This window comes from Tasmannia lanceolata, unplaced genomic scaffold, assembly GCF_043159265.1.
Source record: "Tasmannia lanceolata isolate RefF3 unplaced genomic scaffold, GAP_Taslan_0.1 ptg000025l, whole genome shotgun sequence".
Classification (NCBI taxonomy): Eukaryota; Viridiplantae; Streptophyta; class Magnoliopsida; order Canellales; family Winteraceae; genus Tasmannia; species Tasmannia lanceolata.
In genome coordinates, this window is record NW_027518702.1 from 12,045,396 (window position 1) to 12,066,781 (window position 21,386).

The 21,386-nt window shown below is 38.3% G+C and overlaps 2 protein-coding genes across 2 annotated transcripts; both read left to right on the forward strand.

Annotated features, from left to right (window-relative positions):
* LOC143858112 (ARM repeat superfamily protein) lies at positions 1-7,508 on the forward strand. The gene is made up of 8 exons (XM_077368737.1): positions 1-193; positions 585-920; positions 1,031-1,314; positions 4,726-4,854; positions 5,205-5,327; positions 5,447-5,554; positions 6,276-6,454; positions 7,178-7,508. Exons 1-8 carry the CDS (start codon positions 46-48, stop codon positions 7,299-7,301), a joined length of 1,431 nt encoding a protein of 476 aa, XP_077224852.1. The 5' UTR covers positions 1-45; the 3' UTR covers positions 7,302-7,508.
* Positions 7,509-7,582: 74 nt separating this feature from the next.
* Positions 7,583-10,118, forward strand: LOC143858113 (uncharacterized). The gene is made up of 2 exons (XM_077368738.1): positions 7,583-8,607; positions 9,700-10,118. Exons 1-2 carry the CDS (start codon positions 8,385-8,387, stop codon positions 9,957-9,959), a joined length of 483 nt encoding a protein of 160 aa, XP_077224853.1. The 5' UTR covers positions 7,583-8,384; the 3' UTR covers positions 9,960-10,118.
* Positions 10,119-21,386: the final 11,268 nt, after the last annotated feature.

Here is a 21,386-nt window from a genome sequence, read left to right on the forward strand (position 1 = left end):
TTGAATATTTTTGAATCTCTCTCTCTCTCTCTCTCTCTAGAAACTATGCCTCCTTCGAAGAACAACCGTACGATTTCTCAAGAAGCATTCGAGGGTTTGGTGAAAGAGAACATAGAGGATCTGGACATGGATCCCAACGAAGCCCTAGAAGACGCAATTCAAACCCTAACACTACAAGGTGTCGATCTTTCTGGTCAGTCTACTTCCCCCCTTTTTTCCTTTTCTTCAAAACCCTAATCCTACAGATACAAATACTCTCCACAACATCACTACTACATTTCTCAGAAAAAAAAAAACCTAACAAGACATGAGTACTCCAAACAGCCTGTTAGGGTTAGGTTTGGAATAGATCGAATTAGATCCTACCGAGGGATAGGATGATAGATCGAATTAGATCCTATCTGTCGATAGGATGATCGATGTTGGTGAGGCTTGGATAGATTGTGTTGCAGAGAGTAACGATGCAATGTAGGTTAGGTTAGAATTCTGATTAATTTTATGAGATCGTGTTAAAATTCAAAATCTAGAAATCTTGTTAATGTAGTAAAATTTCGCTTTGATCAAGCATAATTTTGTGTTTACAGGTATTGTTACGTGCATTCCCGGTGTTACTAGTTTGAAAGACAATCCCGTTATTCAGACGTTAGATCTGCTAACACAAGTTGCTTCTAGATTAGTTAGATTATCTGATGACCAAAAGGCCAATGTGATAGATACAGATGTGGATCTTGATGAAATAATTGGGCTACTTGATAAGCTTTATGATTTATGCTCTGTTGAAGGATCGGGTTATTCATCTATTGCGGCGAGAAATGGAGGACTCGAGTTGGTTACTTCTATATGTTACGCACTTTCAATTGGGTATCAGCAAGAGAGACCGCTTGTTTCGGCATTGAAAACAATAAGTTCTTTACTTATTGGTATGAATTATTAAATGTTGATACATTTTACTGTGACCCTGATGGCTGAGTTATTCAATTTGCTTTCATTTTGAGCTGTCTGTTCTAATGTCTATTTCTCATTTTTATAGATGTTCAGAGTACTGAAGCATTTAGGCAGGGTGGTGGGCCTAAAATTGTTACGGATATTCTAAATCGTTATAGTCAAGACATAAATGTCTTGGATAGCGGTTTTGCTGTTGTTGCTGCAGCTGCAACCGGTAATGAGGTTGTCAAGGAATTATTCGTTGAATTAAAAGTTGATGAGCTTTTAATCCGGATTATGAAGGGGCAGAGTAAGGGTAAGAGCCAAAGTCTATATGAGGCTCTGCGAGTTCTGTTAACGCCTGATGATAACCGTGTTTTGGCTTCTCAAGTGAGTATGTGATACGCATTGACACTAATTTGGTGTCGTGGAGATAGTCTTGTAGCCTAGTTTGCTCTTCTTCTTATGGTTTATTTTAATAGTTTCATTGTTTTGTTGGCAAGAACTGTGACTTGGGATATCGAATATGGCCATGCAACTTGTATAATATTCCACTGCATTCATGGGAATTGGTTGATGTGTTTTCTTGGTTTCTTTATGGTTAGCTTCTCTTGATATTTATGCCAACTTTTCTATCTGGTGGCTCGAATAGTTGTGAAAATCAGATGAGCGGTAAGTTTAAAGTTTAAACACTCATTTACATTTACATTTACATTTACATTTTGGTAATCATATCTAAACACCACTTTAAACAAACTATTTTACATCCTTGTTCAAATATACATAGATGTGAAAACTTCAGCAAAACTGAAGGGACGAGAAGACTGCCATAAAATTTATCAAGTGGTGCACTTAAACTTTGGACTTATTTGTAAAATTCAAAGAATGGACCCAAACAGTGAAGTTTTGCAGGGTTGTCATTAAGCTTTGTGTTCATATCCCACATTACATCTATTCATGAGTCTGGAATGACATTGAAGTTTTGCATGGTTGTCATTAAACTTTGGTTTCAAATCCCACATTACATCTATTCATGAGTCTGGAATGTTTGCATGATTTTCTGATGTTATGTGCCAGTCGGGCAAGCACAGTATTGTACTTGGTTTGTGTTTGGATCTCAATATTGTGTTCAACGATGTTTGGAAGGATTTGCAATTGGGAAGAATAGTATATGAATTATTTTGGAGAAGTAATTTGGAAAGGATAAAGTTGTATACAAATTTAAGTAAGAAATAAGAAAAGTATATGAATTGAACGTTCTTCTATTGATAAATTGGTCAATAGCATCACATGCACATGAAAAGGAATAGTCCATTGTGATTAGTGGTATAAATACATGGTGCATTGATTCGTTAATCATGTTTAGGGACTGCATTATAGTATGCTTTATTATTTTTATTTATTTTTCGATGGTGTCATTCTGTTATCTATGGAATAATCGTTATCTAGTCTTAAGCAATGGACCATAGTCCACGTCATCTAGATTTAAAATGGCTCCGACTTATTACAGCCATGGAATGAGAAACGGGCTTCTTCATCCACTTCCTATCCCTGAAAAGATATGATAGGACATCTCCATGTTTCAAGGGACTGACCAATTCAATGGTCCAAAAGATAATACCCTTTTCAGTCGGATATTAAAATGACTCATTGTGAGGCTATTTTAGGTACCAGTGTACCACCCAATGTCGCTACTTATAATCCATGATTGGCCAATCATGATCAAATTCTGCAACTCCTAAGGAGAATTTACAGGAGAGATGAGGAAGAGAAAGAGAGAGATGAGTTGGCGGTCATAGTTACACTTCGACCATTTCCCAAGCGTCATTCAATCCATCCGCTAACTCTTTATATACTTATTGCTTGAATGAAATAGCAAGCCAACAAGCTGTACACAACTCAAATTCGGTTAAGGGGATATGGTGTACCTATATTTCCAATGCCTCGGACAGTGTTATATTCTCAGTCCACAGCTCTATGAAGTTTCCACCATGATTTTACAGACCATAAAATGTTTGTCAATGCGTGGCTCAGTTGCTACAGGCTTGGTCTTCCTACATGTCCTAAAAATCCACCCAGTTCTCCAGTGTAATGTCCTAAACGGAAACTTTGTCATCATATAGTTGCGGTGTAATTTGCATCCGCCCAATGACGATGGCACTGTACAACTATGGCTACTTCTCATTTTGGACCCATTTTTGGTGAAGGTGTCCAGGCCAGCCTTATTTTCTTCTTCAATGGGATCACATACTAGTTGAGGTGGCTACCTAGGAGGTATTCCATAAGTTGCATGCAAAATCTACCAATTTCCAAACTCGAGGGAGAGGTTGTGTTTGTGTGTGTGTGTGGGGGGGGGTGTTCTTTCAGCTTTCGGTTGTTTAGGATTTCTTGTTGTATTGGTTTGTCTGCATGATGTTTTATTGTATTGATTTGCCTGCATGATTTTTGGTTGTTTAGGAGTTATTATAAGTTGTAGTGGAAAGGCTAAGAGGCCTGGGACCAAAAAAATAAAAAAAAACTGCAGTGGTTTGCACAATTTGGAGTACACCCACATTCAATTGGGCACATCTATTCACTTTCGTTAGTGTACTTTTCTGTTTCCTTTATAGTTTTTGTTGCTCTACAAATCCATGAAGTGCAATAACACCTTAAATAACAAAAACAAAATTTGTTGATTTCTAGAGGATCCACTTCAGACTATTCTCTTTACAAAAAGGTAACATTAATGTTCAAATTGGCTTTGTGTACATAATACGTTGTTTTGAACATTTAATGTCAAATGAGCCATTGAACTTGCACCATTAGCCATTAAAAACCTTTTTGGATGTACACATATTTATCTTTCCCCAAACTTTAAGGGTATAAGCAATGTTCTGAAAATCGGAATCGTATCGTAAATCGTAAGAGGGGTCGAATCGTATCGAATCGTAAATCGTAAGATTTTTCAGATTTATATATAAAAATCAGAAAAAATAATAAAAAATAGGAAAAATTATTACTCTTCATTTCATAAGTGATTAAGTTCCATATTTCATAACATGAGGCATCAATACATCATTCATTAGAAAAAAAAGTCTGTCACCAGTGTGTTGACCAGTGCCTGACAAGATGAATAATTTTTAGAGACCAAATTATGAGATTTTTTTTACCGGACTTTTGGGATTTAATAATGTTTGGACAAAATAGATTTTATGAATTTTTAAAATTTGAAAAATACCCCACCGTTTGGAAGTTAAGAAAGTTAAAATTTAGACCCGACCATTTTTCTTTGAATTTTGTACTAAAACTGGAGAGTTGACTTTTTTTCCTTTTAGATTTGGGTGTTGAAACTATTTTTAATAAATCCAAAAGGGGGGTATTCCGTTATTTACATGTAAATCTTAAGTAAATGTCCATTTACTTAAATGATTTACATGTAAACACCGAGTACATGAAAGTAGAGAGAAGTACAGGAGAGGAAAGAGAAGCAGCAGGAAGAACCATGAATCATAACATTAAAAAAGGCATATAAAATAAGGTAAAATACACTTTCTAAATGAATCGTACGATTCAAGATCGAATCGATTTGAATCGTTTGCCATACGATCCGATTCAAATCGTACGATTTGAATCGTAAATCGTACGATTTTGATAACCTTGGGTATAAGTGATTGGTAGCAATTTATTAATCATGTTTGGGTAAGCTAAGTGAGGATTGTGTAGTATATTATTGCCTTGAAAATCTCGAGGTATTACTTATCAGATGCATCCGAATTAATGCAACTTGTACTCATTGTTATTGACTAATATAGGCAAATCCAGGTCTACGGATATGCTCGAAGATTTGCTCAAATTGGCATTGCAGAAGCTCTTGTGGATGCACTTTGTGAAGGAATCAGTTCACCTAGTTTAGTTTCAGCAAGCATTGCTATGAAGGCTATTGCTGTTAACGTATGTTTCTTTACTAGGGTTTCAAGAATGTTAACAACTTCCACTTTTTATTTATTTTGGTGAGTAGTAATAAACTCTGATTAATTATCTTTCAAAAAAAAAAAAAAAAACTCAGACTAATACCCACTAACCCCTTTTCCCATTAGCTATTGATGTCATGTCAGCATGGTTTGAAATTTTGACCGACAACCGAATTTTATACTGAAATTTTAAGATTTATACCGAAATTTCCACCAAAATTTCTGTTTCGGCTGAGGCTGAAACTGAAACCCAAACTGAAATTTCAAACCTTGGATGTCAACCTGTTGGTTCCTCCAATTGTGGATCCTCATGCTATGCTTTTGCTGCAGGAGGAAATATGCAGGTCAATTGCTGAATGCGGTGGCATTGATGCCCTACTCCAGTGTATAGATGACAGTGGTGAACAAAACAACAAAGGAGTAGCTAGAGCTTCCTGCTCTTTGTTGTGTAAGGTTTGATTTTGAAGCCATAATTTTCAAAAGAAAAAAAATACCATTTCTTCCATGTCAAGTAATAATCAGTCTTGAACTTCTCAACTTTTCAATAGTTGCACCTGTTGCTCTGTTTAAAGTTGGCAGGAAGTGATGCTAACAAAAACGCTATCATTCAAAAGGGAGGACTGGATAAACTTATCAAACTCGCATCCAGATTTTCTGAAGATCCATCTGTCTTACAAGAGGTACGTAGAGAAATGAGTAGCTTGACATTTTAAAAATGGGAAATGTTATCAGCAGAACCATATTTTGATCTTTGCACAAACCCAGCTGTTTTTTCTTCTTTAGTTGGCTGGTGAGAGCTTTTTAGGAAATGTAATAACCTTTTGACAGCTCTTTAAATACTAAATGACAGAAACGGGTTAGCGAAAACATCAAAATATGGTTGTGCTGATATCAACTCCCTTAAAAAATGTATAACTGCTATGGTAGTTAGCAAAACTCCGTTTTAAACTCTGTTTTTTTTTTTTTTTTTTTTTTTTGAAAAAAAAAACGAGTTTTATTGGTGTGCCGTTTAAAACTTTCACAATGAATAAAACTCCGTTTTTTAGGCAAACGTTTTAAACATGTTTAAAATGCGTTTTAAACACGTTTTTTGGGCCAACTTTCCAATTTTACCCCCACCATAATTTGTAAATGACAAAGTTCTCAACTCATTTTCTTGTGTTTCCGTTTTTTTTACTATGATTTTTTGAACAAGTACCGTATTAAACTCGAATATTTGCCTTCCCGTATTTTTGGCGAATCACGTTTTGCTAACTATGGGTACAACCTTATATTCTCTCAGACATAGTTTAGCCTCGTCTTGGTTTGTACCTACATTTTGAAACACTGGTCTTATATATTCTTTAATTTTTTTGATTTTGAATTTCTGATCATGCATGTGACAAATCTTTTCTGGTGCAGATTATGTCTATTATCTGTACCCTTTCACTAAGGTCCCCGGAGAATGCAGCACGTGCTATTGAAGCAGGGGCTGGGGATTTTGCAATTCAAGCAATGCAACAGTTTCCTGCTGCTTCTCAGATGCAAAAACAATCTTGTCTCATGATTCGCAATCTTGTGGTCAGGAACCCAGAGAACAGGCAAGAATGCTAACCAATAAAATCTCTCCCTTTGATTTATCTTTTCTTACTGTTTGACACATAGTTAGCAAAACGTGATTTGGCAAAAAAAGGGGACGGAAAAAAATAAGTTTTATACGGTATTGGTTAAAAAAATTGTAGTAAATAACGGAAACACAAAAATAAAATGTGTTTAAAATTGTCATTTACAAAATATAGTGGGGTAAAGTTGGAAACTTGACCAAAAATGTGAGATCCCACATCGGAAAGGGAGGAAAAGTTACTGGACTATATATGTGGATTTCCCCTCTCCCAGTGTAGACGCATTTTCAGCATCTCCAAGGGGCGGGCTCCGCGGAGTGGGTCGGGCACGGTTAGTGCTGCTGGAAAACAAAACCGGGGAGCGTACATGACCCAGAACCGGACAATTTCTACTCAGTGGTGTCGAGGCGTGACAAAAAAAACGTATTTTTTTTAATGATCGCATTAAAGTGTTTAAAATGTTTTCCACAAAAAAACTGAAAAAGATTTAAACGGTTAAACGGAGTATTAAACGGCACAGCAATAGAATACACCAAGAAAATACTGTTTTTTTTTTTGAGAGTAAAACAGAGTTTTGGTAACTATGGTTTGACATAAATCAAAGATAACTCAAAAATAGCAATTAGTTGATAGAATTCATTGTGATTACTAATTATCACTTTACATTTACCACATGGGTTCTTGTTACTTGTGGTTTTTCAGAACCATTTTGCTAAGTAATGGCATTGAGAAGATCATAAGGAAGGCCAAGGAAAACCATGGAAGCTGCAAAGATGCTGCTACTGCTGCATTGAGGGATCTTGGCCTTGATGACTACAACTCCTAGTATAATTTTGCCTTCCACTGATTTTGTTTTTCTTGTTTCCCTGGGCTGTTTCTCTCAACAAGGAAATTCTTGCTTTCACCGAGTGAATGATCCCAGAAGTAGTTTACCAGAGTAAAAGAAAGTGTATGATTCTTAAATGGTAAACATTGATTGTGATGGCTCAGCTGGGACCCAATATTTGTTAATTATTTTTCGAATTAGATGGGACCCAACATTTATCAAGTCCATATGATCTTAACATACAAAAACCCTCGTGTCAAGGATATGATCAGGACCGTTGATCTTGTGGCCTATCAGGAATAGTGCACCAACTCCAATCCCGGATCATTTGATCTCACCATAAGATCATAGGTAATGAATCAACACAGCCCACACTGCAAATCAGCAAAAAGAACTAAAAGGAGGAAGAGAAAGGGCAAATGAGGGAGTAAACCGTCTGTAAAAACATATCCATCTAATGATCCCAACCGTTGATCAATTGGCTACAGCGAACAGTTAAAGAGATGGTTAGAATCATCCGAACCATCTGATGAAGGCTCGCATCCTTCTGGCATCCAATCCCAAACGTACATTTCATGAACCCACAAACAAAACAGAACGTCCCTCGTTCATCTATCTAACAATCCATTGATCAGATGAACGGTCAAAAAATGGTGGGCCCAATCTCAAGCTTATTTTAGTGCTTTCGTCCCACAGTTCAAAAAACCAAATGAGAAACGCCGTAGCTTGAGGTTTCAAATGTCTAAAATGAATTTAAAACTACAAGCGTAGGAGAAATTCACTCCCATATCTCTCACAAGCCCATGTTCCACCTTGGGTGGTGCTTTAATGTAGAACTTAGTCAAAACTACTTAATCTTCATCACCTTAATTAGACCCACCTTTGACTGATCTGAACCGTCTATCCTGATCAACTACCCCATCGATATCATTTCATACAGCAAGGGCATTTTGGGTATTTTTCCTTGAGCCCTATTTTACCAAGACCTCTATATAAACCCCACATACGACACATCTTTGTTTCATTCTCAATTCTACTGTCTTTGTTTTCTCTTTGAGGTCCCTTTTTGTTGTAGGGATCTGAATGAAGATGGGTCTGCAATGTAGGGCTGCTGGTTTTGCCCTAGGAGTCATTCTCCTGGTGCTGGGCCCCATTCAAGAGACAGCTCAGGCTATGACAACTCCTTGCCACAGGACCTATGGGCCCACAAAGAGGATCGTCGGAGGGTCCGAACACTGGCATTTCGGGTTCAATTACACTGATTGGGCTATTCAGGCAGGACCCTTCTATCATAAGGATACTTTGGGTGAGTGTGTCCCATTATACTTATCACACAAATGAAAATAATGCATGTCACGCTACAACATCACGACGTAATATAACAATGGGAAATGATATTTCCACCCCCTTCCAAAGCATTTCATCTTCTGTTGTTGTCTTTTCCTAAAAATGACTGCATTTTGATAGCCGTCTTGTTTTGTCTTTTCCTCAAAATAAAGTTATTTCCAGAAAAAGACAAATAAGAGGGCGTAAAAATATCATTATCTTCTATGTTTTAGCTTATAAAATCCAACTTTTAGCTTGTAAAATTTAGGATTTTATAATCACGGATTATAAAATCTATTGATCCAAAAGTCCCCTAAAGGCCCGGTACATTTTGGGATTTTGAAAACTTACTGAGTCCAAAACTGATTATTAGACTCAAATTTGCATATAACTTTGTCTAGTTATCTGTTTTGGACTTACAATCGGTTCTCAAAATCCAAAACAAATAGTGAGTGCGGATATCAATTCTTGAAGGACATTGTATACATGAGATGTTTGATATGATGTGTTCACGTTAAGTCTTGTATTTTTTAGAAAATACAGTGGGCCCACTTATTAGGATGATCCAAACCGTTCACTTGATGAGCCACATCGTAAATAGGCCGTAGCCCGTAAATCATCTATGTAGAATGATCATACCCTCCGATCACAGTCAGACGTACAACAATGTGTTGAACTACTTCAACAAATCGACATGTGAAGTATCCAGCATTTGGTGTTCGTACAACAGTATCCACAGCGAGCTTCATAGCGAGAAATGAGATACTCCGTTAAGAAAGTCCTTCACATAAATTGCTTTGAGTTGGTAAATTCCTGTGAATTGCTTTCCGTAAGTGATCGGAGGGTTAGGATCATCCTATGGAGATGATTAATGGGTAACGGCCTATTTACGTTGTGGCCCATCCAATGAACGGTTTCGATCATCCTAAGAAGTGGGACCCACTATACTTTCTGAAAAATAGTGGACTTCACGCACACACATCACATAAGATTTCGTATACGTAGTATAGTTTAGAAGAAATTAAAATTATGTTAGTTAATCTCTCATATGGTGTTGATTTGGCTGTTGCAGTGTTCATGTATGATCCACCCGAGAATAAGACGCCGCCACACAGCGTCTACTTGCTAAGGAACTTACGGAGTTTCTTAGCGTGCGATTTAAAGAAAGCCAAATTGGCAGCAAACGAGGTACAAGGAGGCGGGACGGGCTTCAAGTTCGTGTTGAAGAAGCGCAAGAATTACTTCTTTGCTTGTGGAGAGCGCGGCGGCATCCATTGCAGCCTCGGACTAATGAAGTTCTTTGTGCGGCCAAAACGCCATTGCCATGGTTGAAGAACGAGCTAGGGAAGATGCAGTGCTAACTATATTGTAAGGGTTTAACATATGAGATTAGGGTTTTAATTTTCTAGTAATTAGATTTTTATGTTTTTTGAAGTTTAAGAAAATATGTATTAGAAATTATAATAAGAAATAAATGTAGGCTACCAATATTGGCATTTCCATGTTTTGCTAATTGCACTAACTCACCTTGTCTTTGCTTTTCTAATTGGCTTTTGAGAGCTTTTTGAGAATTGTAATAACTACTGACAGCTAGTTTAATGATAAAAGACAACGTTGGTTAGTGCCTAAATGTATTGGTTGCTTGCTTAATTTATTAACAAGCGTCAATGAGAGATATGTCTTTCATTAAGTGAGAGTTGATTATATGAAAATATTAAACATGGGACCCACTTTGACCCTTCATTTTTCGAGTAAGTACTATATGTGAGTTTTGTTCACCTGTATTACAATTAACAAGAGGAATGACATACTCATCTTATGCACATGTTGCTTCTTGGTGGCCCAACATTCTGAAATATACAACATTGCTGGCATCGAGACACCGATTTGTGTAGGAAAAAAAAATCCTAGCACCCAAACATGGCATAATTTTCAAGATTTTTCCCATATGCATAAGTGGATGGAATTTATAATTGTTGCACATTTGGTCTCAAGTTTCTCTCAAAAAACAAGTCGATCAGCCCTCACATTTACCTTTCTATTACTTTTGGAGACAAAAAAAAAAACCCATTTCCATTTCCAGCTCCCCGTGAAATTGCATGGTTTTCATGCGTACATGCACGTACTGTATTAGGGTCTAACAAAATTTTCCAAGCTTAGGCAGATCAAATCTGTAGGGCAGCACCTTGATTACGAGCAATACACCCGGTCACCACATAAGAACTCCAAAACTACACTTCTTTATAGCAAAAATACCCAGACGGGGCACATGGTTCTACCTAGTTGCAAGGGAATTATCACCTTCCAATGAAGTGTTTTTTTTTTTTTTGAAATGGTGAACCTTTAATAGCATGAAGTAACCATGACCAAGGTAGTCAAGTAGACTACAGAGCAAAACGCATAGAAACCAGAATAAAGACTCCTCAAGGAGTCCAAAAAATCAACACCTTCCCATATAGTGTTGATTGTTTTTCAGGCAAAATACTACTTTTAATCAGTTTTTGAAATGAAGTAATAATTATCCTTGTGGCCTAGGTAGTCTTAACCCCCACGTACATGACACCACACACCTACTCACGCAAATTGTGATTTCCCAAAAGACTCTCTTATTGATAATGACACCCACTTTCCTTGTTCAATAAGGGCAACCAAGAGTACAGCCTTGCTTTGATAATGGCAGTCACCATAAAGTTAAATTATCTTAATGACACACATCCTTTTCTTAGTTTACTTTCTTATTTTTTAGGTAACAAAAGACTCATTTTCCTACTCCACTCTGTTCCACTTCCACTTCCACTTCATATGGGACCCTCTCCACTTTGCTTCTGTAAATAACCGCATGGAGCCTATGACAGGAAACACATTCTGGCTTTTTCCCCTCTAATTTTGCCCCTTGATTCCGTTCTTTTTTGGAATGTCACTGGAGACAACCATTTCTCCAGTTTCTATAGGTTGGTCTGTCTGGTTTGTTTGCCTTCTCGTCGTTACGCTATCGTTGGGTTGAGTATGAGAATGACCCTTCGAGGCTTTTTTTGACTTTGGCATCGTGGTTCCACGGATGGCGCCAATCTGATGGTGTCCAAAATCCGACTGCACGTACTAGCTGGGTCGAGCCTGTGATCCTACGCTCACAAAGAAAGCGTCAGTGGGCCCAGAGTTGTGGCTCCGGACGGCCACTTCGATATCAAGTCAGAGATGGGCAACACAGACAGTGGACGATGAATAGTGGCGAGGGCCAAGACAAATTATCAGACAGATGGAGAGAAATTGGATTTGATCCCTTAGCTTGAGTGCGTAGATGATAGTTCCCTTATACGAGTTTATATCAAACTGGTTTTGTGTTTGGGGTTGATGTGAGGGTCGGTGCCTGGTGTACCGACTTTACCCGTAACAACTTCTAATACTATGCGACAAAAATGCCCTCTCTTATTATAGGGGGAACGGATTTTTATAAAGGGTTGTTTTTGGAATATTTCAGCGATGCCACGATGGCCCCTAGCAAATCCCTTATATTAATTATAGGGGATTTGCTAGGGTCCATCGCAAAAGGCATTTCACAAATGGTCTTTTCATAAGGGCGCTAGCGCCCCTTAACTTTATCGAATCCTGCCGCTAGCGCCCTTACGAATAGGGCTCTTCTTCTAGCAATCAGATGTGACTCCTCCTAATAGGAGGGAGATTGACCCACTCCCTCCCACTCATTTCCCTTACTAATAGGGGCCTTGACTTGAGCATAGTACAAGCATGAAGCATCACAAGATGCTCTGCCTCAGGTTTGATTCCACCTTTCGTTAAGAGAGAGGCCTTCTTCTTGTGACGACTTTCTTTCTTCCAGTACTTGATTGAGACCCGCACTAATGCTTCAAAGGCTAGCCCGGCTCCTGTAAAGGGGTATGGTATGGAAAACCTCCGTCTTTAGATGGTGAACCAGTGTTGGGCACAGTTCACACACCGATCGAACTTGGTTCATCGCCAAGCGCCATCCCTCGGCTACTTCAATGTGGTCGACTAGCGAAGGTTGTGAGCCACTTATTGGGAGGTTTGGTAATTTATACTTTATGGCGGAAAAGTGATTCGGCTTTATTCGGACAGTGAGCTGGGTGGGATAGATATGCAAGGCCTATTATTCTAGCAGTACGAGTGGGACCAACCCTTAGGTGAAATAGGTTCTTTTAGAATCAATTTCGAACCGTCTGCTGGAGGTTGTAACAATCCGAACGATCCCACTGCATCAGGACCCTTTCGACGTTGCACAAAAGCCATGACTTTACGTTCAACTAGCACTAAAAAGGCTCCTCCTAGTAGAAGTGGCAGAATTATTCCTAGTATTTCCGCTGGAACTGTAATGTATGTTTTTACTCATTCTCTTAAGTCCAACCTTGACCTCAAGGCTTTGGAGTGAAAGAGGCACTTCTCATATCATACTGTCAAAATCCTTCTTTTGTATTGCTTACCTGCCTGCTACTCTGGTTGAACTGTATCTGACTATTCTCTACTGCGCTTTGCTAGTGAGCAAATGACCCTAATACACGACTTAAGCACAAGGTTTTAAATTTCGGTTTCGGTACCTATTTCGGATCCCACCGAAATCCGTAATAGTTAAAAAATATTATTTAATTAATTTAGGAATTTCATACCGAAATTCCTAAATTTTGTAATCCTTATTTTATTTTTTAAATATATACATTTTCTTGAAATTTGGGCAGAAATTTCGGTCGGTCCGAAATTTGGTATTTCACAAAATTCCAAATTTTCGCAAATTTCAGTTTCGGTCCCGACCTAAATTGGTCCAAATTTAAAACCATGGTTATGCAGGCCACGAACATTTGACAGCCGGCCATCTCACCCTAATTTCTTTTCCAAATTCAAAGTATGTGAGGGGGTGGAGAAGGAAAGGAAACAAGTGATGATGAATACGATGGAAAGAAGCCTATCCTTTCATACAGGGTGGGTTTTTTCAAAGGAGAGAGCTATAATGATTTTTTTAAATGCCTTTTGCAATTCCCACGCGATCATAAATAATTAAATATGGATAAGGAACCGATATTGACAGCTATAAATTTACGCAATCTGCAACATAGTCAACTTTCTTATTTGATTTCCTTTTGGACATTTTCACATATAAAACAATCTCTCTCTCTCTCTCTCTCTCCACGCATGTTGCACAACAGCACAAGTACCATAAATAAATATAAAAATGAAAAGAATATTCAAAGACGAAAGCTAATATATAATAAATTATTAAACAATATCAGGTGTAATATCTAGACGAGTGATGCTATTGGGATTTCATTACATTATGGGTGCAAATCCGATCCGGATGGTAAAGGAGATGCCATTCTTCAAAGGGTTCTCATACTTTATTTCAGGTTGAAAATGGATGTGTGTTACCAACCTAAATCGGTTCGCAACGGATTAATCTTTTTAGAGGGAAGATTAGCTTCTTGATCCACTTCGAAGTAAGGATCCGTCCTCCTTTGTGCACCGGATACTTACTTGAACAATTTTCTTCATTTATCAAAAAGTCTGCATACATGAAATTTTTAGAAAATCTCTAATCTAACTAACCCTTATCAATAACAGTCCTACTTATCCAAAACACTAGAAAGGAAATCCCAAAAGCAACAAAATCTAAACAAACTTATTTCTTCCAAGTGGGCACATAACAATGTGCCTTGCCACTTGCTCCATTTCCTTCCCTAAAAATTTCCCACCTCGATCCCTAACCCAACCTCATAAGAAATAAGTTGCACCCAAGGCCTTACCCTCTGCACTACTCCTCTTCTCCCTTCTCCTTGCTATCGCCAATGTGCCGTCTGTCCTCGCCCTTACCATTAACAACACCGTTATCGACTTGGTCCATGTAAGAGGAAATATTTCTTGTGCCTGGAACGGAAACCTGCCTTCAATTGTGACTAGAGGAATCCGAGGAACTAAAGTGTACTTAAATTGTCTTAATCAGGCATTTACTGCTACAATCGAACCTGACAGCTACGGAATTAACTTTTCCATCACCCCCATTTTCTCCAACACTTCTACATGTAATGCATCAGTTTCCCTTCCCATACCATTCTGTCCTCTCCTTCCCCCGGGTTTCCTTCAAGCAAGCTTACTTGAGCTTGGGGTAGTCGACGAGGCCGGCCTTAGTGTCCTCGAGGTTGGCCTCACCAACTTTACCTATATTGCCGTGTGACACTTTCCAGTTCATGTTGTGTTCCTAATAAGAAAGCTATGTATGATCACATGTTCACATACAGAGCTATACATATATATATATATATATGTGTGTGTGTGTGTGAGAAAAGAGAAGGTACTTCCTGGAGTAGGTAACTTATCTACTCCATACCTTAAAATAACAGTTGGGGCCACATTGTTTGAGTGATCGAAAGCATTCATTTGATGGGCCCTCACATAGATAGGGTGTGCCCAAAAAATCAGCTCGATAAAATCATCCTACCCCCTCCTTTATGCTTTTTCACAAAGGCACCCATGAGGGCCACATAATTACAATCCTACCCCCCTCCCCACATATCTGTACATATTATATGTGAGGGTAAAATTGTAATCTACATACAAAATTATTGTCCTTTTATTTCACCCCAAATATAGCACGTCTTTTACCATTAACCCCTTTGCTGGTATCAAACATCTAACCTATGAGAAATTATCTGAGGGTAAAATTGTAATCTACATACGAAAAGTACCGACAAAGGATATCTGTCTATGACAATTACGGGGAAAAACTATGAATAAGAGGTTAAGACATATGACAATGACGAAGAACTACTTTATATTACTAATGTAGGACACTTGCAAAATATTGACGGATTCCGGGCACCTGCAGAGGAACAACAATTATGGAAACCTCTATCGATTGGAGGGCTAGAATCAGCCTATGTTGATTGGACGGCTACAATCAACCTATGGAAATGATTTTACGGGCACAACCGATTGATGCTGTGTTCCATCATATGGATGGTTTGGATCAACCTATAAAGCCAGATAATTTCAATCTTACCCCCCTCCTTTATGCTTTTTTAATAAAAAATCTATAGGGTGATCTTAACCATCTGATTTAAGAGGAACAAACATATTACAGAAACCTCTATAGATTGGAGGGCTAGGATCAGCCTATGGAAATGTTTTTTGGGGCACAACCTATTTATGTTCTGTTCCATCACATGGACGGTTTTTTACTAGTCTACTACTATATAGCAGAAGAGAAAAGAAGAAAAAATTTTGAATTTTTTGAAAATTCTATGAGAATTACACATAACTTTTTTTGACTTTTTTTAACAAATCCACCAATTCAACCCACATATTTTCAATCCTACCCCCTCCTTTATGTTGTTTAACAAAGGCATCCATTAAAGCCACATAATTTCAATCTTACCCCCCTCCATTATGGTTTTTTAATAAAAAATCTATAGGGTGATCTTAACCATCCAATTTAAGAGGAATTATGGAAACCTCTATAGATTGGAGGGCTAGGATCAGCCTATGGAAATGATTTTGGGGCACAACCTATTTATGTTGTGTTCCATCACATGTACGGTTTGGATCAACCTATGACGTGATCCATACAGTTCTTTGTCGGCCCGTGTATCGCACGGGGTTTTTTACTAGTATATATATATATATATATATATCTTTGTGAGAGTCATTGGTGTACTGATTAATAAATTCATCTAATAATTCATATTCTATATGTATTAAGATGAAAGGGTCAAGTTTCATGCACTGATTCTTTGTTTTGTACCACTGATTCTTTGACCACATACATAATCCCAGTTAAAAAGACAAACGAAAGGGTGTAAAAATATTGTTAACTTATATGTTTTAGCTTATAAAATCCAACTTTTAGTTTGTAAAATTCAGGATTTTATAATCCTGAATTATAAAATACATGTATCCAAATGCCCCCATAAGACCCGGTTCGTTTTGGATTTTGAGAACTGATAGTGAGTCCAAAAATTGATTATTAGACCCAAATTTACATTTTAGTCCAATAATCAGTTTTGGACTTACAATCGGTTCTCAAAATCCAAAACAAACAGGGAGTGCAAATATCAATTCTCAAAGATGTTTTGACGTGATGTGCGCGCATGAAGTTCAGTATTTTTTGGAAAGTAGGGTGTGTTCCACTTGTTAGGATGATCCAAACTGTTCATTTAATGGCCGGTCGGGCCACTTAGTAAATAGGCCGTAGCCCCTGAATCAACTCCATAGGATGATCCTAACCCTCCGATTACGGAAATACATTGAATAGTGCCACAAGCAATCTGTTTTACATACAACAATGTATTGAGCTACCTCAAGAAGTCGATCCAAGTGTGAGGTATCTAGTTAAGCCATATCCAAACCTCCTTTGCGAGCTCCGTAGCAAGAAATGAGATACTCCGTTAAAAAGCCCTTCGTGTAAATTGCTTTTAATGGCTGAATTCGCGTAAATTGCTTTCAGGAGGAGGGTTAGGATGATTTACAGGTTATGGCCTATTTATGTTGTGGCCATTGTTTTCAATTTTGCGGGTCCGAAATCAGTTCAATTTCGGCTGAAATTTGGTCATTTTAACCGAAATGGCCGAAATTGGAAAGAAAACCAAAACCGAAATTTAAATCCATGGTTGTGGGCCAACAAATGAATGGTTAAGAAGGAAATTAAAATTATGTTAGTTAATCCTCATATGGTGTTGATTTGGCTATTGCAGTGTTCATGTATGATCCACCGAACAATAAGGCACCGCGCACAGTGTCTACTTGTTAAGGAACTTACGGAGTTTCTTAGCGTGCGATTTATAGAAAGCGAAATTGTTGGCGAACAGGGTACAAGGAGGCGGGCCGGGCTTCAACTTCGGGTTGAAGAAGCGCAAGAATTACTTCTTTGCTTGGAGTGCACGGCGGCATCCCGAAATTACTCTAACTTGCAAATTCATCGCCCTCTTTAAAAGAGGGGCATTTTTGCCTTAGAGTAAATTTATTTGATTAGGGCTTCTTTAAGAAAGCCTATAAATACATCTTTTGTGTGTTTGTGGGAACTAAAATAACCCTAAAGACGTTTTGTTTAGTCCCTAGAGAAGAGTTTCATATGGAAGGTGAAGAAGATCAAGTTTTGTAATTGGAGATCATGGATCAAGGTAAGATGCATACCCGGAGTTGTTTTTTATCATTAAAGAACCCTACAAAGGAAGAACAATGTATTTTAGAATGGATGAAATAATGATTAATTGTGTTAAAGATTAACCTTATACTTGATCTCGGATTCCTAAGGATTTATCTTGTCATTGAATCCCCAACGGATCCATGATCAAGACGTTGTAGTTTTGGAAATTGAGATTTTGAGGATATTGAGCTAAAGGCTTAGATTATTTTACAATAATTGTCTATGTAGTTTTGGAGTTTGAAATTGGGTTTGGTGGATTCCCCTCATCATAAGGAGTCCATCGGATCCGACCTCGCTCGATTTGGAGTTCAGGCGAAAAAGTTATGACCTCTCAAAGTTTGGGGAAAATCGGCCAAAATCTGCAAATTTGTGGCCTCGGGAGAAAACCCAATCGTGCGGCTTAGGACGCCCGAACATCAGTGTTCGGACGCCAGAACCAACTGGGTTGGGTGATTTTCTAGCAATGTTTCCCGCCGACAGCCCAACTTCGGAAATCATAACTTCTTCGTTTCTCGTCCGTTTTCGACGCTCTTGTACTCTACGAACATGCCAGAAGAGCGTACTTTCTGTTCAAAATGATTCCAAAATTATTTGAGAACTATACAATGAAGTAAATTTCAAAATACTTTGAGGGACCCTAGTTTGGATTATCGTCCTTCTCCCGTTTGACGTCGTTTTGTTATTGGAATTGGGTATTTGTGTTTTGGTTCATTTCTTTGTTCCGCTTTTGATAGTAATGAAATGAATTATGCTATTAGGTGATCGATTTTGAATCCAAAAGACTTTTGGGTGAACCTTGAGGTACGAGATAACATACTAATTTAGTGTAATTGATTGCTTCATGTGTCTTACTCCTCAATTTCCCGAGAATATGTTCTGATCTTTGTTAGAGACCTTGACAAATTTTAATTAGAGATTGTATATGATTTTAGTATGCTATCATGATTAGACCCTATTTGTTGTGAATCGTATGAAAACTTTTCTTTGACTATTCTTGCAATAGTTCGTTCAATTATTGAATTCAATAGAATCTGACTATCAATTTTGAACTGTGTATAGTTCAATTATTGAATTCAATAGAATCTGACTATCAATTTTGAACTGTGTATAGTACCTTCAACTTTGAATATGTTTCGAACCATGAAACCTTTGAACTTAGAACTTTGAATACCAAAGGTATGCCTTTGATACTCAAGTGAACCTATGCATTTGATGCCCATGTGAACCTATGAACATTGAACACTTCAAGAGGCTTAGAATTGTGAACTCAGAAAAAGACCCTTGCCAGTGGGGCATATAAGGCATTAGCCTACATGTGAATATAAGAACTTAAATCCCGCCGATGGGGGATATTCATTGGCCCTGTCGACAGGTATGCGGATAAGAACCATGAACTAGTTCCGACATCGTGGACACTCGGTGCAAAATAACATGTCATTAGAACCACGTTATATTGTGGTGTATGTTATTGTATTATAAGACTAAGCCAATGACAAGAAGTGTCATAAGAATTTTGACCCCCCTCTGAACCCCTCTTGATTCCATATGCCTATGAACTTCGACCTATAGTAACTGTGACGTTTGCACTTGTGGACATCTTACGTTAGATATGGACTATTGACTTTTGACCTCAGAATTGACCACCCTTTAATCCATAAGAACACGAGTTTTGAGCATCGATTCTTTTGTACTCACTATTTCTTGAATTTTTCTTGGCATGCTATTCTGCACTTTATTAGTCTGTTATTATGTACTGGCTTTAGCTGACTGTGGTTTAATAATTTCATATTTTGAACCTCGTGAGGCGAATAAAGAAGAGGTGGCTTAATTTCTAGTAATTAGTAAAAGACTTTGTTAAAGGGCGCTGATATCCCCCCCAGATGGCTGGCTAACGTTTTCCCACCATTTGACCGGTCTCTCTCTCTCTCTCTCTCTCTCTCTCTCTCTCTCTCCACACACACAACAGGAACAATTGGTGGGCCCAACAGAAACCGTTGGTGGAATGGTGGGCCCATCTTTGAACAAAGTAGGCCCTGCCCATACCATGCCATAGGATAATCCAAACCGTCCATTTGATGGGCCATAAAAATTAATAGGTTGCGTCCCAAAATATTATTTTCATAGGCTGATCCTAGCCCTTCGATCTAAATATAAACTACATCTTATGCAACATCTATAGATTGTAGGGTTGTGATCATCCTACGGAAATGATTTTTGGGGCACAACTTATTTACATTGTGTCCCATCAAATGGACGGCTCGGATCATCCTATGGTCTGGACGGTACACTTCATTTTCAAAAATATGGGTGGGGCCTAAATTGGGCCTTAATGTTATTGTACGAACCACACCATAGGATGATCCAAATCATGGACGGCTTGGATCATCCTGTGTTGTAGACGGTACGCTTCAATTTGGAAAAATATCGGTGGGGCTTACGATTGGGCCTTAATGTTACTGTACGACCAACTCCATAGGATTATCCAAACCATGGACATGGACGGCTTGGATCGTCCTATGTTGTGGACGGGCCTTAATGTTACTTTACGACCAACTCCATAGAATGATCCAAACCATTCATTTGATGGACCATAATGTAAATAGGTTGTGCCCCAAAAATCATTTCCATAGGATGATCACAACCCTACAATCTATAGAGGTTGCATAAGATGTAGCTTCTATTTAGATCAGAGGGCTAGGATCAGCCTATGGAAATGATATTTAGCGACGCAACCTATTTACGTTTATGGTCCATCAAATGGACGGTTTGGATTATTCTATGGTGTGGTATGGGCGGGGCCTACGTTGTTCAAAGATGGGCCCACCATTCCACCAACGGTTTCTGTTGGGCCCACCAACTGTTCCGGTTGTGTGTGTGGAGAGAGAGAGAGAGGGAGATAGAGACCGGTCAAATGGTGGGAAAGTGACATATACGTTAAATCATAACGTCTAACGTTAGCCAGCCGTCAGGGGGAGAAATATCAGCGCCCTTGTTAAATTCCTTCAGTTTAGTTTATGTTAAATCGTGAAAAATAAAATAAAATGGGCCCACCTCGATCAATCCCGATCCTTCATTGTTAAACTATTCTGACAAGTGGCAGATTTTTTATAATAAAAAAAGGGCGCTGATCTGCCGGACGCAACCTATTTACGTTTATGGCCCATCAAATGGACGGTTTGGATTATCCAACAGGGTATGGGCGGGGCCTACGTTGTGTAAAGATGGGCCCAAAAAAAAAAAGTAACATTTTCTAAGGACAATCGCACCCCTTTCGTAATTTTCAACCAAAAGCACAATAGTGATCTCGTCATTCTCTCTTGTCTCCTTAAAAAAACCCAATCTTGAAAAGGAGAAAAGACTGAGGTGGGTTTTGAAAAAGGTAAAGACTCACCCCCTTTCCATCTTTGGGCTAACCCTCTCTAATGTATCTATGAGTCTATGACCTTCTACACTACAAGAGGCCGAGAGGGTGGCCCAAGGGAGAAAAGGGGCCCCGGTGTGACATCCGTATTTTCTCAAAGATTTTCAATGAAAATTAATCATACCAAATCATACGCTTGCTTTCTCTCCCAAGGAAAATGCTAACAAAACTATAAAAT